Genomic DNA, 19745 nt, shown 5'->3' on the forward strand with positions numbered 1-19745 from the left:
ATTAAAGTGCTACGGCGGCAAAGGACCATCCTTAAAGCGCTGCTACGGCAGCGCTTTAATGTCTCTGCCCCTTTTGCCTCCCCTGTCGGCGGCCCTGCCAGTATGGACCCTACCACCAGACGCTGCCGTGGCAACGCTTTAATGTGGGCTGGGTATGGGCCAGTGCAGGTTCTTACCAGTACGCAGTTCTGGCCCGTACCGGCTCACTTGCACCCCTGGTTACCTCACAAGTGGAGAACCAGTGCTGACAGGGCCAATTCGATCAGGGTGGATGTAGTCCACTCTCAATAATAGATGAGGAGGTGTCAATTCCAGGAGAGGCAAAGCTGCTTTTCTAATGAGCCAGCCACTCCCAGTCCCTATTCAAGCTCACACCTCCTCATCAATTATTGGGAGTGGACTACATCCACCCTGATCAAATTGGCCCTGTCAGCACTCCACTTGTGAGGTAACTCCCTTCTCTTCATGTGTCAGTATATAATGCCTGCATCTGTAATTTTCACTCCATGCATCTGAAGAAGTGGTTTTTTTACTCACGAAAGTTTATGCCCAAATAAATCTGTTAGTCTTTAAGGTGCCACCGGACTCCTTGTTATTCCTCATTTAAGTATAAATTAAGGCTTATTCTAATGTTGGCTCCCTTCTTGATTTGAATGGGAAATCTGTGATTTTAGGCCTTTTGAAATTCAGATACAAATAATTGAAATTTACTAAAAATCAGTTAAAATTGTTTCCAGTCACCTTTTTAATTGAGGGATTTACTTGCTTCCAATCTTCTTCTGTATCCATGCTGATTTTTCCCTTGCTGTAGCTCATGCTAGTCCCCAGTCCGGCAATGAGCTCTCTGCAGGTCCACCCCTGGACCCTGGTTTTTATGATAAGGCCTTTGTATAATGCTGACAACAAGAACTGTAAGCATCTTCTCAAAACCGTTTTTTTTTTAAACAGGATCAAAACACAGAGGATAATAATCCTGCTGTAGCTATGAATGAGAAGGGTATGGAAACTATCAGTCTCAGCAAGAATCCAGGATCTTCCAGGAAGAAGAAAGAAAGAGGGTAAAACTATATTCTTCTTGGTAAAGAAAAATAAATGCTTACACTTGTCTCAACTTCAAAGTGTGACTCTGCCAAAAACATTAGTCCTCCCTTCTGTATTTTTTTGTGCTATGCTGCAGGTTTCCATGGCAGTTAATTCAATAGGCAGTAGTTCACTTCTAGACAGGACATGAAAGGTCTCTTTAATTTAGATGGGTTTTAGAAATCAATTTGAGGAGCAATGACTTAATTTTCTTCTGTCTGGAAAAAGGTATAGTTATGTAACCACCTTACAGCTGCTGGGATTAGATGAGGGCACAGAGGCCAACAATAAGGACCTTATCATGAGGAAAGGAGCCTACTTGTCCGTCCTTTACTTACGTCACCTGAGAATCAGAGACCTCCAGGTAAAAACAAAAACCCATGTCAGAGTTAATTTTTCAAGGGCATAAAGTCTGTGTAATCCTACCTAAGCTACAATAATATATGTTTATGTATCTCCTTTGTTTCAGCGGGTCTGCCTGGGAATCCTGAACTACTTCAGATCTGTTGAAAGAACTTTAACAATCAGCACCTCAGGTCTCACCCTGCATGCTGGTAATCTAGTCCCCAGTGCTGAAGATACCTGTTGGGTTAATGCTGTCAAAGGAGGCATTGGTGTTTCTGGCGGTCTTGGTTCTCGCCACTATGTCCATTATACACCAGCTGATTTCAAGGTGATCCATTCAATAACTCTATAAAAGGGTCATCCAAAACGTAGATTGAAATAGGAATATGTAATATGTTCCTCTTTGGGGTTTTTTTAGTCTTTTTCTCTCTCCATTGCAAACTTTGTTGTGATAGCTCAGCAATTTATCCTATCTGAATTGCATTTATCCTCTTCCTTTGATTCTTTACCTGACAACTTTAAGGGCTGTTGTCTTGTGATCTATCATGGCCTAAAACTGGGAGGTATATGCAGTTGGTAAGGCATTTGGTTCTAGCCTGGGGACCCTGAGATAGCAGACCTTAATATAATGTATGGAAAAAAGTGTTTTAAGTAACATTTTAGAAACCTCTAGAAGTATTAGTTACAGGGTTTTGGTTTTTTTTAAATCTTCCTCTGAGGTTTGTATAGGTGGAATGCTGTAACTATGGCAATTGGCTTTACAGGTGAAGGTATACAAAAAAATAATTTCAATAAGATTTTTAAGCATTTTGGCATGTAAATTTTTTTCCCTGTGTAAAATATGTGGAATGCACAGAACACTATTATAATATTATTTATCTATAACAATGTGTTTGTACTATGAAACCTGTTCAGTGTGAGCTTCAAAACTTGCTGCTGGCTTTACTACAGTAATGCAGCCATACCAAATTCATGTGCAGTACCATAGCATGCCATTGTGTATTCCCTGAACATACTGAGTATATACTGCATTCTCTCTCTCTTTCTGAAACTGCTTCTTTTTTGCTTGAAAAATACTTCATAGTACCAGTTGGATGAACTACTTCACAGCAGGGTTATGATGAGTTCACTTGCATAAGGTTTCTTTATTTCCCTCTCCTTCTCTCCCAAAATGTGGAAGATGGTGTAAGGAACAAGCCTGACCACATTTTTCCCAGCACTCTGTGATCTGGAAAGTGACTGTTAAATACTCTGTGTGTGGGGTGGGGGTGTTGAGGATGAGGTGGTGGGAGAGAGGGTGTAATTATGAGTGACAGTGAAATAATCAATGTGCTTTCCCAGGATAATTCAAAGGTACTGATGTATAAGTTTGAACTTCAGCTAAAGCCAAGATAAATATTATTTACTAAACCAACAACAGTTCAACTGGCAATGCAATTGGTAGCACATCCTCCAGTGTTTCCCTAATAACAGTTTCTAATATGATTTGTTAATATACTGCAAAGACTGTCTCTTAGGAAGTTTATGATAATAAAACAACTGCTTTCCTGGCAGACTAATTGACAGAGCCTCAAGCCTGCTCTGCTTTTTTAACTGATTATGCTGTAACTTGCAAGCTGGTGGTGCCAAGTTTTATACTTCTCACCCCACATGGGAGTCCAGTTGGACAAGCTTATTTGTATTATGACTATATCACTTTGATAAGACTGTAATCTATGAGCTGGGCATTCCGTGTATAGTTAATACATCACACTGCTGTGCAGGAAACCCAGATTTAAGGCCATCATTTCACATTGCAACCTCAGGCTGGTTGAGACTGGAGGCATCAGAGGCATGACACTCAGTTTCAGGATGCAAGGTGCCACAAGTACTCCTTTTCTTTTCAGGATGCAAGGGCATTCAAGAAATATATTGAGTGAAACTAAAAATCCTTCTGGGCTGCATCCCTCCTCCTTCAGTCCTAGGATTTGGCTTGGAACAGCATTTTCTCATTGGAGGCTGCTGTAATCAAGGTAGACAGAGTCAAGTGTAGCAATGCACTGAGGAGGGAAGTATGTGAAGGGTGTTAACATTTAGTTTTCAGAGTAGCAGCCATGTTAGTCTGTATTCGCAAAAAGAAAAGGAGTACTTGTGGCACCTTAGAGACCATCCAATGAAGTGAGCTGTAGCTCACGAAAGCTTATGCTCAAATAAATTTGTTAGTCTCTAAGGTGCCACAAGTACTCCTTTTCTTTTTGCGAACATTTAGTTTGTAATCCTATGTGGGTTTTGTGGTCTTAATGCTTCTGAGCAGCTACAGGAGAAAATGACAGGCACAAATAATGATGGGCACTAATAACACCTCCTAGACACACAGCTACCTGATCTGAAGGCACAGATGTACAGCTGGATTTCTAAAAGGCTTATTTGCACCTACAAACAATTGTGGGCATCAAGTTGAAGGCCTGGTTGAGGCTTCTTTAAAATGTGGCTCCAAACTATAAACATTGCAGGGATGCTCCCTGGTTTGTTTTCTGTTTGTTTTGTTTTGGGGGGGGGGAGGGAGTGGATTCTCCAATTTTGTGGGAGTGTTCTCATATTTCACAATATTTTGTGGTGACCACTTCCAGACGGCGGTCTAATTGGAAAGACAAATAGCAAAGTCCAATTGAAAATTGAGGGGGTAGAGTGAAAAAGCAAAATTTCAGGGTCTTCCCTGAACTGATGTAGGAATTTACTGGTACTTAAAACTTCTGCCTTGTATTGTGCTTCTCACTGTGATATTTTCTCAGTTACTTATCTAAAGCAAGCTTACCTTGATTCTGCTATAAAGGATTTTTTAAATGTTAACAAATTCCCTACCCTGTCACTTCTGAGAGCACTGAAGCTTAATACTCACTTCAGAAATGTAAGTAAAGAACAAAGAGCACATACTTATAGCAGAAAGAAGAAAAGAATGTTAACAAGCTGATTTAATACTACATTTAAATTAAACAGGTTTTTGTGGGAATTTACTGGCTAATGAAATATGAATATGAATATTTCTCTAGTCCAGCACAGATCTCTGCAGTTAACATTCTGTTACTACTAAGTCAGTTAAAGAGCATTGGGCAATGCATTGATTTATTTGGTGTGGTGAGGTTTCCATAATTAAAATTAATGCCTTGCCCAGGGCAAGTATTCTGTTTGCCCATCTCTCTTTATAATGGAGTTTTGGCAGGCATTTTGGGAGAGGTAAACTTGTTTGACATCACTGATTTCCTAGGGTCAAGAGGAGGATCTTAGTAAAACCAAAGAGAGGAGGAAGGCTGGCAATGTTAAGATATTACACTATAATATTTGACCGTGCGAATTAGGATGGTGACACAGAAAAGTTAAAAACAGACTTTGCATATAAATGAAGAATAAGAATCTTGTAAAAAGATATTAAATAAATACAGTAACTTAAACCTGTCATTCTTGTAAGAGGTTTCCCTTACTGCTGTTGCACCCCCAGTTTCAAGGCATGGCATTGCAGATGGTCCCTGCCTCTGTTTACAATAAATAGTTACCGATTCAGAATCTGGTGGCCTGTGCCTTTAAACAAACAAATGTAAAAGCAGGTGTTTGGCTTCAGCACTTTAAGACCAGGACCCAACAAGGCCTTGGGGATCTGCGTTTACTCTGGGGAGTTCCTTCTGTCTCCCAGAGTCACCCAGCACTACAAGAAGCAGACAAGCTTTCTTAACTGGCCTGCTGGCTCCCTCTCGGTTTATGTCACCTTCTGGCCCTTCTAGGCCTGTGGAGGACTAGATCTTACTAGTAGCCTGACCAGAGCAGATTTTTCTTAAGCAGAGGTATCAGGGCACTGATGTCTCCAGCAGGGGCCAAAACAGCCAGACAGATCATGTCCCTGCTGGATTTAAAAAATAAATTAAAGTTAGACACGGCTGTATAGGGTGACCAGATGTCCCGATTTTATAGGGACAGTCCCGATTTTTTGGGTCTTTTTCTTATATAGTCTCCTATTACCTCCCAGCCCCTGTCCTGATTTTTCACATTTGCTGTCTGGTCACCCTGCGGCTGTATGCCAAGGGTTTGTCTACACTTGGAAATTAACTGTCATACCATACTCCCCATATGGACACTCTTATTCTAGAAGAAAAGTGCTTTTTTTTCTGGCTTAGCTTCTACTGCTTTGAAAGCCAACACCACTCCTATTAATTGCAATGTGAAGCTCATGCCAGGGATATTACTGAACAGTATCGAACAGTGGCACAGCGCTAGAGTAGATAATCTGGACCAACTCTTTTAAAGATGCTGTTGATTTTAGAGGAATAAGAGGTATAGGTAAATGTTAAACAATCCCATTGGTTCAGTACCTGCAAGTAAATGTTGTACAATCCAGCACACACACATCAGTTAAAAGAAAATGAGTAGTTGTGGCACCTTAGAGACTACAAGTACTCCTTTTCTTTTTGCGAATATAGACTAACACGGCTGCTACTCTGAAACACATCAGTTAATACACCATTTCAGAACCCAAATGGCGATAGCTAAACCTTTTGGATGCTTGGGGGTTCTTCCCAAGTCCTTCAAAATGTTATGTAACACAGAAATGCATGACAAGCAATATTATGGAATTGGAAAAGATGATAAGGAAAACAATAGTTGAAAAGAAGTCTGACAAACTAAATTTTATTTTTCTTCTCTGTTGCTTTTTTGTTACAAAGTGGCAGAAAGATAGAAAACTTTAAAAAAAATATTGTGAACACCTGCTTGAGTGTTACAATTAAGGAAGTCCTTGTCTGATTCATTATTTGTAGAAAAAAATTCTGTCTTGAGCTAACCTACTAATTTTGAGGCTATATGACTTTTTTTGTGTGTGGTTTTGGGGCATGAGGGCAAAATCAGGCTAATAACGGAAACTCATTTACAACCCTTATCACTATATAACAAAATAGCTTTCATAAGGTAGAAGCACAGAAATGTGATATCTTTTCTCGTATAGTTTTTATTTCTGGCTGTACTTTATTGCTGTTTGGTGACCTTGCAGACTGTCTCCTTCAGGCTCAGGCCTGCTTTTAGATATATTGGTTTGCATCATTGCATGTCTTGTAAAACTGATTGCTTGTATCACAATGTCTCTTTGGATTTGCCATTGCACAGGTCCACAGTGCACAGTTCATGGAGTTTTCAGAAGTGGAAAATCATGATGACTTTTACACCACTCAAGATGGATACATTCACACACAGGACCAGCGAGGGGCTTACATCATGTACGATGTAGCTTTAAAGGACCTGAAGGACCTCGAAAATCAGCTGCTGCTCGTGGCAAGCCAGTACATTGAACAAGATAAAAGTAAGATCAAATGCTGATGGCTCAAAAGCAGGGAGTCAAACTGGACTTATGCGATGACTTTTTTGAAGTGTAGCTATGGACATTGTGCATAGACATTTTTCCGATTGAACACCTGGATCCTTTCCTACTCATTCTATGTAGGCTTTTATACCACATCCATCACAACAGTGTCCGAGCACGTGGAATAATTGTCACTTATTGCTGATGCCACTCCAGTGCTCTGCCCACAAGATACACCTGGGACCTTGTTATATTAAATAGAGTTAATGAGGGAAGAAAGATTATTGAAGTGGCCTGAGAGTGGGGTGAAAATATGCAACTGAAGGTGACAAGGATGGGCTAGAGGAGGAAAAAGTTCATAGTTTTTAAACTACTGCTGCTTCTGAAAGTGCTGCTCAAAAGGCAGCTCAGGACTTTATGCATCTCCACCCACTCTTAATCTTCCCTCCGTTGTGGTAAAAACTAAACTGCTAATTATTTCACATTGCAGATTTAGTTTTTTTATCATAGGAAATGAGTTGAAAGTGAAAGCACTCTGCCTCCTCATCACAGTCCCTGTTGATCCAGTCACAGAGACTGGAACCAGGATCTCTGGCATGGGAGCATAAAGAACTAGGAGAAAAATAATCCACAACAGGCCATGCATTAATGGACTTTGGGTGAGATGGGAGACTGAAGATTTAAGTGATTTACAAACACAGCTCTGAGGTTTTGGGGTGAGGAGGTAGAGATAACTGCAACTAAGATTAAATCCTCTGACAAACTAACAAATGTACTTTTCAACCTCTTTGAGCTTATCCTGATTTATGTCTCTTTACCTGGAGTTCCCCAAACAATTCCCATCCCTCTTTTCCTTTTACACCAAACAGCATTTGTTTGAATTTGTGTGTTTGATGGATCACACATATTCAAATAAAATTTCCCAGACACTTGGTGTTTGCATTTTAGACTGCATAGAGGCCTCCAGAACCTGTGGAATTTTAAATCTGCTGTCTGGCCTTCTATTCTCTGGTAAAGGTAAAACAGAGTCTCTCTTTTTGTAAATAAATAGGGTGACATCAAGTTTCAGAAAATTTGGTATGTGTAAATTACTCTAAAACCTATCTTGGCCTGCTTCTGTGTTGTCTCTTGTGAAAGTCCCATCAGACTAGTCACCTGTAAGAGGTGCTGACCAGTTGGAGATGTCTCTCATTAAAAACACCAACATTTACTGCACTGTTCACTTTCTTTCCTAGGCCATGTAACATACCATCAATCTAGTGATGACAACCTCTTAGCATGGGCCCACGCATCTGTGGATCGATTTGCGGTGCTGCTTGACATTTGGACTTGTGAAGCCACTCTCTTAGAGAATAAACGTCAGGTACATCCCCACCCAATGAAGAAACTCTGAAAACTATTAATACATACCAGTTAATCTCCAATTCATTATTTAATTTTTTTATTAATCTTCCAATATGGAAGATTCATATAGTTGACACAACCTGCTACTGCTGGTTACATTAGAGAACATGATAGAGATGGCTTTCGATATTGCTAAACAAATATTCATGTGTTGCATCGCATAGTTGTTTCTAAATATTAATACTTCTGTCAGTTACGTTATCAGTGAATTAAATGCTGTGGATTAGTACAAAAGTCTTATTCTCAGCAAGCATACCCACTGGATTGTACATAAAGCAGAACCTTTTCTCATTTGCAAACTCAAAAATCCACATCAAGTGATTTGCTGTTCACTAGAACAGTTGGAAAAACAGAATTTAGGGAAGAGCCAATAGTTTGCAAGAGCACTGTACAGAACACCAATGAATACACATGGTCATTCCTGCCCAAAGAGTTTATAATTTGAAAGACAAAGATGAAACAAGAATGGAATAAGAGACCTAGAGGAGGATGATTTAAACTATTTTGTACGGTGTTAAGCACAATGTGGTCTTGGTCCATGCCTAGAGCAATAATACAAATAATAGATAACAATAATAAGTTTATATAGCTGGGAATGGTGATAGCACTATATTGTGAGGGCATAAAGTCCTGTGCAAGGAAGCATAGATGGATGCTTCCGAAGAGCAGAGTAAAGGCCCTTCTCACACACTTGAATCGCCCATTTCTACTTCATTCTTATTCCCAGCACAGCCCCTCTGCCACATCACAACAGCAGAAAGAGCATAGGGGAATTTCTATGTGCTAAGCAAGGAGAGGTTAGTAAATAGAACTCTAAGTAAAAATGGATTCATTTTCATACATACATACATGAAATACATGCACACAGAAATCTCAGAAACCCCCTGTGCATTTGCTGTTGTGGTAGAAGGGGTATGTATATCTATATCCAGTTGTTTATCTCAGCAAGTCTGTATTAATCATATCACCCCTTCATTGTCTTTGCACTTCTTAAATTGGTTGATACTTCAAATTTTTTGAAAACATTGTGTATGTGCGACAGCCATTTCCACGTAGGAATATATGGTGTCTCAAGGTGAGGTTGGAACTTTCAGGCTAGTAGGGGCATGGAGCTTGGTAGGGGTATAATACTAGTCTACATGTGTTGAGGAATTAGGATGGTCCAGTGGTGACGGCTCTTGCCTAGGACTTGCGAGAAATGGGTTCAATTCCTTGGTTTGCCACAGATTTTCTGTATGTGATCTTGAGCAAGGTGTGTAGCCTCTCTCTGCCTGAGTTCTCCATCGATATAATAGGGATAGTAATACTTATCTCACAGGGGTGTCATGAGGAGAAGTACATTAAAGATTCTGAAGCTCTAAAGAGGTGTTCAATTTTATATAGATAAAACCTTCTTGCTTCAGGACATAAACCAGCTGCTAATTGCCTGGGGCTTGGAAGAAACTTCTTTTGTGAGCAGGTTATTGTTGAAATGTCTTGAACTGAAGCTTCTGGTACTGGTTTTTGTCAGAAACAGGATACCAAACTAGACAGACTACTGGTATCGCTTGCCCCTCTGTTGTACGTGAAATCTCTCCATTACCAGCAAAAAATGAATATTAGGCTAGTAAACAGGAAAACAAGTCCCTGTTACCTGTACTCACTTTTGAATATCCTTCAGCTTCTAGATGGTTACTTTGAGGCTTACCAGCATGCTCTGGATACAGAAGAAAGATTTGCTTTGGCCCAAGCAATAACAGATATCATGCACAAACGCCCACGATTTGATCTCAGCCTCAGGTATTTTGTGAACACTTACAATGATGAATGCATCTGCCTAAGGCTTCAGCTGCAGCTGGTGAGAGAGATATTCAACCAACATGTAAGTAGGGTTTGTTGACATTATCCTGTGGGAGAACTGGAGGGGGGAACTGATACTTGAAATGATAACTTTGATTCACTAAGAAGCCTCAAGTGTACTGGGTATAGGTTTGCAGTGCTTCTGTTTAAGTTGGGTTATAACTTCTCAGTATTAGTCTAACAATGAAATTGGATGAATACTCCATAAATTAAATTCCCATAAGTCAACAGGAGAAAGCTGAAACTTGCACTTAAATAAAAAGTGAACGTTGGAAAGATTGCAGAGTTCTATTTAATTTACACACTTTAAAAGACTTCATCTATTGAAATTGGAGACAAGAAGAAAAGCTGAGCAAACTGGAAATTTAAAAAATATAATTAGATTCTGTGGTCACCCTCAAGTTCACAATGCAATGGGAGACTGAGAACTCATGTTTAAATGCCTGATGTTGCTCCTCTCCATCACTGAAGAAAGTGTAAACAAAAATCATTAATACTTTGTTTTTAAAATGTACTTCACGGTTTGGCAGATAGTTGTGAAGAGAGTGGAAGCCTTGCCAAGTAATTAAAGTACAAAATGAAGTCATGAGCTTTGGGGTCTATTCTAAGTTCTGCCACACACTTTCTATGTAGCTTTGCACAAGTCACTTCATTTCTTTGTGCCTCAGTTTCCCAGTCCGCAAAGTGGAAGTTTGGAGGCTTAATTAATGAACACTTGTAAAGTTCTTTGTGATCCTGAGATAGAGGGCCCCAAGTACGAATTTATTGTAGTTAGTAGCACTGTTAATAAAAAAAAATGGTAGCCATCAACATTTAGGGCCCAAACAATCCTTAATATAACTCAATTGACAACTAAATAAAATATTTAACTCAAAAGAATTTGTGTTTTGTCTTGAACATTGACAGATATGTTTTGAGTTTTGTTTGCTAATGTCACTTATATCATGTTTTGATTACTGATTTCCAGATAGATGCCCAGCGGGAATATGTCCAAAAGATTTGGCGAAAAGATCAGACAGATAATATCAGTGAATTTGGACTTCCCCATAATATAATTGCTAAGCAACTTATCTCGCTGAACAACAACTGGTGAGTAATTTAATACTTCCAACAAGACTGGCTGTAAGTTTTATGTTCTAGTGGTTGTAATTGATTTCTGTCTTCAGATAATGAAACTTGCTGTCTAAGGTGCTGGATCCCAAATTGTAATTGCCTGAGGAAGGACCATCTAATGGAGATTAACATGTTAGGACTTTTACTATTTAATACACCCTCTGGTTTGCTAGAGAGACGTCTGAGCAAGAAAAGTGATTTTTTTCCTGATAGTGGATTTAATTCATTCATTTTTGCATTGCATTGGGAAATTAATATTCCCAGTTATAAGAGGTGTATAATACTAATGTCAAAAATTCACTTTCAGGATCACTATTTTTTGTTGTAGCTGTGTCAGTCCCAGAATATTACCTTCCACTAGATGGTAGTGGCAGCAATAAGGGCTGGGTTCAATATCTAGGGGTTCCTCTTAACATTGCAAAAAAGAACTGGTTCAAGCCCACACCCAGAAACCTGGGAAAACTAATCACCACCCTGGGTGCCTCTAATAGGCAATACTTCCTCACGTGCAAGCACTAAAGTTGTGTATAACGAGATAACTTTTATTAAGGGGAGAGAGAGAACACCGCATTAATTTTGGAAAACAAAACAAAAATTTGAAAGTATTCGAACAATGAGTAAATGCTTTCCCCACAGTATCTTGGGCAGTAGTCCTCTGCCTCAGTTTTCCACCTTGCAGCATGAAAGTCCAGTGGACCAATGTCCCTTTCCTTCTGCTGCACCCCTTTAACTGTTGGTTGTTCGAGGTCAGTGAACTCCCAGAATCCAGTAGTGTGTTCAGGTGGGTAGTTGAGTGGTGCCTCCACCTCTCTTTGCAGCTGCTGCCTCTGCTGTCTTTACCTGTGAGGCTGAGATTTCACCACCTAGCCCAGTCCCATTAATGATTTCACTGGGTAATGGGGAACCTCACTGCTGCTACCTCTTCTGTGTTGTCTTTTCACACTACACTGTCCCCACACCGGATCTAAGGCTCAGCCCCTAAATCAGCTTATTAGTGCCTACAGCTCTAGTGATCACTGAGAAGTAACAAAGACTCTCAATTGAGTCAAATCAACTCTGTCTTTAAACACTGAAGGGTGAGGGTCAAATGTATCTAAGACCCTTTAAACAGATTTCAGAGTAACAGCTGTGTTAGTCTGTATTTGCAAAAAGAAAAGGAGAACTTGTGGCACCTTAGAGACTAACAAATTTATTTGAGCATAAGCTTTCATGAGCTACAGCTCACAGCTTATGCTCAAATAAATTTGTTAGTCTCTAAGGTGCCACAAGTACTCCTTTAAACAGAGTCTGCACCACCAGGTAAGAGTACCTATTCCCACCCTCTCTGACTTTCACTTGGATTTGGCATCACAACCCCCTGCTTAGTGAGTGAAGTTCAGTTTAGGGGGACCCCCTCAATTAGGGCATTTTAAGTACAGTTCTGCTGCCCTTTACTCATACAATAAGGAAACAACATTTCACTACCCCTGCATCCAAGACTTAAGTGAATTTTAACCCCAAACTGCTAAAATTGTTCCTTTTGGCAAAGCAGCTGCATCTGCTGGTCATCTAGGCAAAGTAGGTGTGTCTATGCAAATATGGTCTGCTCCTGAGATCTTTCCTCCATATAGATAGATAGATGCATGCTGGGGGAGAGTCCATTCAGACCATTGGCTTACAACCCATAACTTTAGAATCACTCTATCAATATTGTGATATATCTTTGCAGAAATTGGCTATAGTGTTAGTATTAAGTGTGACCACAGTTATAGTACAGTGATCTGGTTTGAGGGTCGAGTATGCAGATGCATCAGAGGAGCGAAAGACTGAAGTTTTTATTCTCTACTTTCATTGACAAATAAAAACTTTACAGTTCCTTTTACATTCCTTTCATATGTAACTTTTTTTTTATTAACTCCTCTACTTTATTTTCAGATGAGCTGCTTGATTTCTGCCTGTGGAAGTCTTAGTTTCCAGTGGTGGCTAAAGTCATTGTAGTTTGTGTACTAATCACTTGCAATAGACACTTATTCCTGCCACTTTCAGAAGGATTCAGTTCAGAGCTGTTTTTTTTTTGAGTGCTACAAAAGTGACATGCCAAATACGTATGCAGTAGATTCTGTTTATTAGCAGCTCCTCACGTGCCAGCAAAAAGTTGCTAATATCCAGCAGTTGCTAATAAGTATATGGCAGATTTGTAAGGCTGCAGCTAGGGAAGGAAACACTGGCCCCACAAACCTGCCTGTGGGCAGGGAGGGAGGCTGCAGCCCAGATGCCAAGGCTTTCCACAGGGAGGGAAAGCTGTGGGCAGGGCAGCAGCAGGGAGAGGTACTGTGCAGCTCTGGCAGCCCCCAGCACCCCTGCTCCCTTTGGAAAGCCCTGGCATCTGGGCTGCAGTCCCGCTCCTGGCTGCTGCCCTACCCACAGCTTCTAGCACCAGAACTCCAGCAGGGGCTCCCCCACTGGGCAGGGTTGCAGGTACCTCAGCCCCTTATGTCCTCTGTGGTCCCCAGGCACAGGCAGATTTGTGAGGTTGCAGCCAGAGAAGGCACATCCCAGGATTTCCTTCCCTGGCTGAACCCCACAAATCGTCCTGCGGCCTGGGCCTTTCTTCCAAAAACATTTCTAAATAGGCAGCATGTGTTGGGGGCTTATTCCTTCACCCACTTACTTCCCTGGTCCTTCTCGCATGAACAGAGAACAACAATACCCGAAGTCCAAAGGTGCAAACAATTCAATGTTTATTGGGGTGAACTTCCAGCAAGCATGATTCCAGTGTCCTTCCTTAGTGTCCCCCTTCCCAGCTCTGACACCACAGAGCCTTACACCTGTGTCCCGGTTCTCATTCCTCCCCCTTAGCAAAACATGATTCCATCCCATCATGAGATTTTCTGTTCATTAAAACACAACAGTGCTAGCAACAAGACAAACACCACAGACAAACACAATACCACATCCATGGTATTCGGGGTTAATTTTCCTGCTGGCGCCAGCTTTCTTGTAGAGTGTCTGAAAAACTAAAGAAACAATTTCCACCACCCCCTAGTGGGGACAGATTATTGCTTAATAATAATAATACCACCACTTTTTTTTTTTTTTTTTTTTTTTTTTTTTTTTTTTACACAAAAGTCCTTGCTAATTGCAGGAAAAACAGAAGAATTACCTCCAGGCTGTCCTTATTTTGTTTTATAGTCAGGCTAGTGAATTACCCCACTCACTGGTAATTTATGAAATTCATGAGGTGGTGTATCTCAGTTTCCCCTCTTGTACAACAGAGCAAGTTTGCAATAGTTTCTCTGCTGTACCAAGCATTAAGTTTATTCTCAGGTAATAGCTGAGACACAGCTTCAGATTTTAGCACTGCACACACGCACATGCACACACCCTCTTAAGGTTAACTTTATTTTCAGGCTTGACTTGTTTTTTCCTCCCTTTCCTGGAGGGCCATAATCTGAGTCTTCTAGTAACTTGTTTGCTGACCAGATGTATTCATTATTTGCAGCTCCTTTGTGCCCATCAGCTAGGTAATTTGCATTTACACAGAGGCTTACTAGCTTGCTTTTGGATCCAAAGCTGTTAGCAGCTCAGAGACTGTCTTAAAAGGGAAACATTTTACTTCCAGCAGAGTTTTGATTACTTTCCACTTTCATCTCCTGCTCCAAATCACACAGAGATCTGAAAAAGAAAGCGCAACCTATTGTGGCTCCTTTTGGAACCCTATTAGGATTTTATTTAAGTACCGTGTTTTATTTGCATTCCTTTTACCCCTTCTCCAATATACACTGCACATGTCCTGGGAAAATGCACATTCCTTCCATATAGTTTAATCTCAATAACATTATATTAGCCATATTAATTTTACACAAGGTGTAATTGCCTCCCCCATGCCCACAGAGTTTTCATGCACACAAAGTGACAGTCCGATTCCCCAAAGCCACCCCAAGGCTCAGTGTTCACATCAGCATGATGTTGCTGATATCCAAATCCTATTATCATTGAAGTCGATGGGATGGATTCCCAGCGAAATGTTACTGTTAACTGGAAGTTAATATAAGGATTGCTATTAAGCAGCATCCACTGCACCAGTATAAAAGTTTGTCCTGCCAATTGCTTATAAAACAGGATCTTTTTTCTTCGGTAGTGATCATGTTCTCCAATAAATTCACCAATTTAATGAATGTCACTTTTTTTTAAAGCCCTACTTTGAAGAACATTTACTTGCTGGAGTTTCATCCTTCCCTGGGCCTGGCATCTTTAATCCCGAAAGCTCTTGAGTATGTCTTTCAGGAGTTCTATAGCATCTGTAGACCAAAAACATCCAGTGAGGCGACTAGTCTAGAAAAACAAGTACTTCAGCTAGCAGTGGATGAATGGCTGACCATGGAAAAGACTGAATCTTCATACAGCTCTCAAATTCAGAAAGATGTAGGTTCAATTTGTACTTTTTATGTAAGTGAGAATTGTTGTAACTTGTAAATTCAGTTGAGTAAATGTTGTAAGAATGGAAAGACCTTGGTGCTATAATACATGTTCTTTGTTTAGTTGTTAATGTTTTACTTCTACAATCTTTTAGTATTGGTTTAGTTATTTGACTGGAATTTATATATTGATCAAGGTCCTTTGTTTGTTTGTAATGCAAAAGATCCCAACTTAAAGGCACAGTGATAAAAAAAAAAAAAAAAAAAAAGCGCATCTTATTCTGATCTCACACCAACGAAACACAATAAATCAAGGATAGTCAGTTGAAGTAAAAAAAAGTTACACAAACATAAAACTGATCTGAGATCAGAAATGGGCCCTATATTTACTGTGTGTGTGTGTGTACACAGTTTAATAGTTATTAGTATTAAAAGATTAGATGTATGCACAAATATTATTATAGGTGGGGCTGGTAACACTGCCTACTATTCAGATTGCCCAACACTTCCCGTTTATAATATCTTATTTTCTGTTGCCTATAACATCACCCCAAACTTTAGGCATTTGGGATGAAATTTCGCATGGTTGGTGTCAGCCTCAGGTTGATTTTTGGGGAAAATTTTTAGCCAAATTTCCAAAAATGAGGCTAGAGGGAAATGCTTTTTTTGCTCATGTTTTTAAAAGTAAATAAAAAAAATCTGGTGACCTTTTCTTTTAAAAGCTCCAATGCCCCCCAAGCTTTGGAGCAGGGATTTGAAATTTGGCCGGGGAGTGGCCTTTGTGTCAGGCAAGTGCCTATTGGTCATTGTTGTGAAATATTATAGTTCACACACACTCAGTCAAGGTTTCTTAAATTTTATCAGTTTCTAGTTTCTGTCTGCACTGTGTGTGCTCCACACTGTGCCTTGCAGTACTGTCCCTTCAGTTGAAGCTCAGGGCTGTGAGGGGGTTTCCAGGTCTGGATCCAAGTACCTGAAATGAGAGGGAGACTGTCTCTCTTGTGCTCTCAATGACCTCACTCTGCTTAGCCCAGCCAGCATGGAGGAGGAAGCTGCCTGATTTGTATGCATGGGGGATGAGCCAAACCTGTGGTGGGGTAGGGAAAGTAGATTGGGAGAAGGAGCCAGTGCATGTGTGGGAAAACTGGAAATGGAGTCTGGCTGGGGAGAGAGAGGGAAACGGAGATGGAGCATTTGCGTGGGGAGAGACTAGAACTGAGAACCATTGGAGTAGGGGGAAGAACTGAGACTGGATGGACAAGTAAGACTGAAACTGGTTGTATAGTAAAGGAATCTATTGTCTGCAGGACCCCTATTTCTTTTGTTGAAAAACTTGAGATTTGTGGTGAATGCAGCAGGGAATTGCAGGAAGAGAAAGGAGGGTCTCGTGTTTAAGGCAGTATAATGCTGACCTGGAGGATTAGATTCTAACCCTGCCTGTGCCAAAGAGTTCCTGTGTGATGCTCATCAAGTCACTTAAACCACACTTTTCCTAATTGTGTGTTCCTCAGTTTCTGGCTGCCTGACTTGAGACCCTGGTGTGATGGGTTGGGTTGGGTCATAGAAACCCCCTTAGGACTGCCACCTGATGTGCTCAGACCTACCTGAGAGCCTGTTTTTCCTGCCAGCTTGGGACTTCAGTACCCTGTCCTGTTGAGCCAGACATGCTAGCCTGCTGCAAACACAGACCCAGGTATGAACCACATCCCCCACAAGCTGCAGGCTTAACTGAAAACAGCGTAAGAGGTACTCCTGTTTCTAGTACCCAGATTCCAATGGGATCCAAACCCCAAACAAATTTATTTTACTCTGTATAAAGTTTTACAGGGTAAACTCATAAATTGTCCGCCCTCTATAACACCAATAGAGAGAGATGCACAGCTGTTTGCTCCCCGAGGAATTAATTACTTGCTCTGGGTTAATTAATAAGCAAAAAGTGATTTTATTAAGTATAAAAAGTAGGATTTATAGATTCATAGATACTAAGGTCAGAAGGGACCATTCTGATCATCTAGTCTGACCTCCTGCACAGCGCAGGCCACAGAATATCACCCACCCACTCCTACGAAAAGCTCACCTATGTCTGAGCTATTGAAGTCCTCAAATCGTGGTTTAAAGACTTCAAGGAGCAGAGAAGCCTCCCTCAAGTGACCTGTGTCCCATGCTACAGAGGAAGGCGAAAAACCTCCAGGGCCTCTTCCAATCTGCCCTGGAGGAAAATTCCTTCCCGACCCCAAATATGGCGATCGGCTAAACCCTGAGCATATGGGCAAGATTCACCAGCCAGATAATACAGAAAATTCTTTCCTGGGTAACTCAGATCCCATCCATCTAATATCCCATCTCAGGGGATTAGGCCTATTTACCCTGAATATTTAAAGATCAATTACTTACCAAAATCCCCTTATCCCATCATACCATCTCCTCCATAAACTTATCGAGTAGAATCTTAAAGCCAGATAGATCTTTTGCCCCCACTGCTTCCCTTGGAAGGCTATTCCAAAACTTCACTCCTCTGATGGTTAGAAACCTTCATCTAATTTCAAGTCTAAACCTCCTGGTGGCCAGTTTATACCCATTTGTTCTTGTGCCCACATTGGTGCTGAGCTTAAATAATTCCTCTCCCTCTCCTGTATTTATCCCTCTGATATATTTATAGAGAGCAATCATATCTCCCCTCAACCTTCTTTTAGTTAGGCTAAAACTAAGTGGTTTAAGATTTAAGTGGTTTCAAGTAATAACAGACAGAACAAAGTAAATTACCAAACAAAATAAAACAAAAACATGCAAGTCTACACCTAATACAGTAAGAAACTAAATGCAGGTAAATCTCACCTTCAGAGATGTTTCAATAAGCTTCTTTGACAAACTAGACTCCTTCCTAGTTTGGATCCAGGAATCACTCACACCCCTGTAGTTACTGTCCTTTGTTCCAGTTTCTTTTCGGTATCTCTTTGGGGTGGAGAGGCTATCTTTTGAGCCAGCTGAACACAAAATGGAAGGGTTTCCAGGGCCTTTTATATTCTTTCTCTTGTGGGCAGAAACCCCTTTGTTCTCCTGTGCAAAATCACAGCAACAAGATGGAGTCTGTAGCCACCTGGGCAAGTCACATGTCTATGAATGATTCAGCTTTTTGCAGGCCAATGCCATTGTTTACATGTTAGTTTGAACATTCACAGGAAAGCTCAGATGTGGACTGGTGTCTCCCAAAGTCCATTGTTAGTTAAGTACTCCCAATTACTTGAATAACCCCTTCACACTATGTTGACCAAATCTGCCTTATGTGCTTCCTACAGCAAACACTTTAAATACAAGCATAGAGCCAACGCTCATATCTTCATATATAAAAATGATACATGGATACAAATAGGATGAATATATTCAGTAGATCATAACCTTTGCAAAGATATATTACATGGCATATCTAGCATAAAACTTATTCCAGTTATGTCATATTTACACTCATAAGCATATTTCTATAAAGCATTATGGGGTGCTACGTCACACCTGGGCTCTGATTTGCAGAAGTGTTTAGTACTCTCAGCTGCAAGTGAAGTCAATGGGGCTATGCTTTGAACATATAAAGTGTTCTATAATGTTACAAACTCTGACAAATCAGGTCCTAGGTATCTCAAATTGGGCACCCACAATTAGTGGATACGTTTGATCTTAATCTTTGTGCCTCAGTTCCCCATCTGTAAAACAGGGATAATACCATCCCATCAGCTTCACAGGGGCATTGTGAAAAGAACTTCATTAGTGTTTGTGACTCCTATAGTGATGAGTGCCATACAAAAGCCTGTGAGGAAATTAATAATTATTTTTTCAGTGCAGGGTCTGAATTGTGTGCTGTTTTTTTGTTTTGTTTTTGTTTTTTGTTTTTTTAAAGTCATGGGGCCACACGTTGAACGATGAGGATAAAACAAAAATATTGAATAGTTGTTCATTAAGTGAGCACTGTCCATCCTGTGCACTGAGTGAGGCAGGGATCTGGGGGAGGGGGGGCGCGGCAGGAAATAGTCTGTGATCATATAATTATGGGGATTGAATGAAGATTGCATGGTCAACTGTGATTCTTGCATTTCCTAATGTCTAAGTATTTGATTTTGCAATTGTAATATTCTTTTAACATAGGGTGTGTGTGTGTGTGTGTGTGTGTGTGCGTGTGCGTGTGCGTGTGCGTGTGCGTGCGCATATGCATAATTCTAACCTTTATTAACTATTAAACAGAATTGTTAAAATCTAGT

The 19745-nt window shown here is 40.5% G+C and overlaps 1 protein-coding gene across 3 annotated transcripts in view; it reads left to right on the top strand.

Moving 5' to 3' along the window:
* Positions 1 to 19745, top strand: part of LOC119852731 — a 143634-nt gene that overhangs the window by 31682 nt on the left and 92207 nt on the right. For all 3 annotated transcript variants that reach the window (XR_005291796.2, XM_038394346.2, XM_043510788.1), the window contains 8 exons: positions 949 to 1058; positions 1309 to 1444; positions 1550 to 1753; positions 6553 to 6745; positions 7981 to 8108; positions 9810 to 10010; positions 10956 to 11077; positions 15277 to 15505. Coding sequence is in view for 2 of the 3 variants with exons in the window: in XM_038394346.2 (XP_038250274.1) it covers positions 949 to 1058; positions 1309 to 1444; positions 1550 to 1753; positions 6553 to 6745; positions 7981 to 8108; positions 9810 to 10010; positions 10956 to 11077; positions 15277 to 15505 (1323 nt within the window). In the remaining variant the exon portion in view is untranslated. The remainder of the gene's footprint in view (positions 1 to 948; positions 1059 to 1308; positions 1445 to 1549; positions 1754 to 6552; positions 6746 to 7980; positions 8109 to 9809; positions 10011 to 10955; positions 11078 to 15276; positions 15506 to 19745) is intronic.

The sequence above is a fragment of the Dermochelys coriacea genome, chromosome 3, assembly GCF_009764565.3.
Source record: "Dermochelys coriacea isolate rDerCor1 chromosome 3, rDerCor1.pri.v4, whole genome shotgun sequence".
Taxonomy (NCBI): domain Eukaryota; kingdom Metazoa; phylum Chordata; order Testudines; family Dermochelyidae; genus Dermochelys; species Dermochelys coriacea.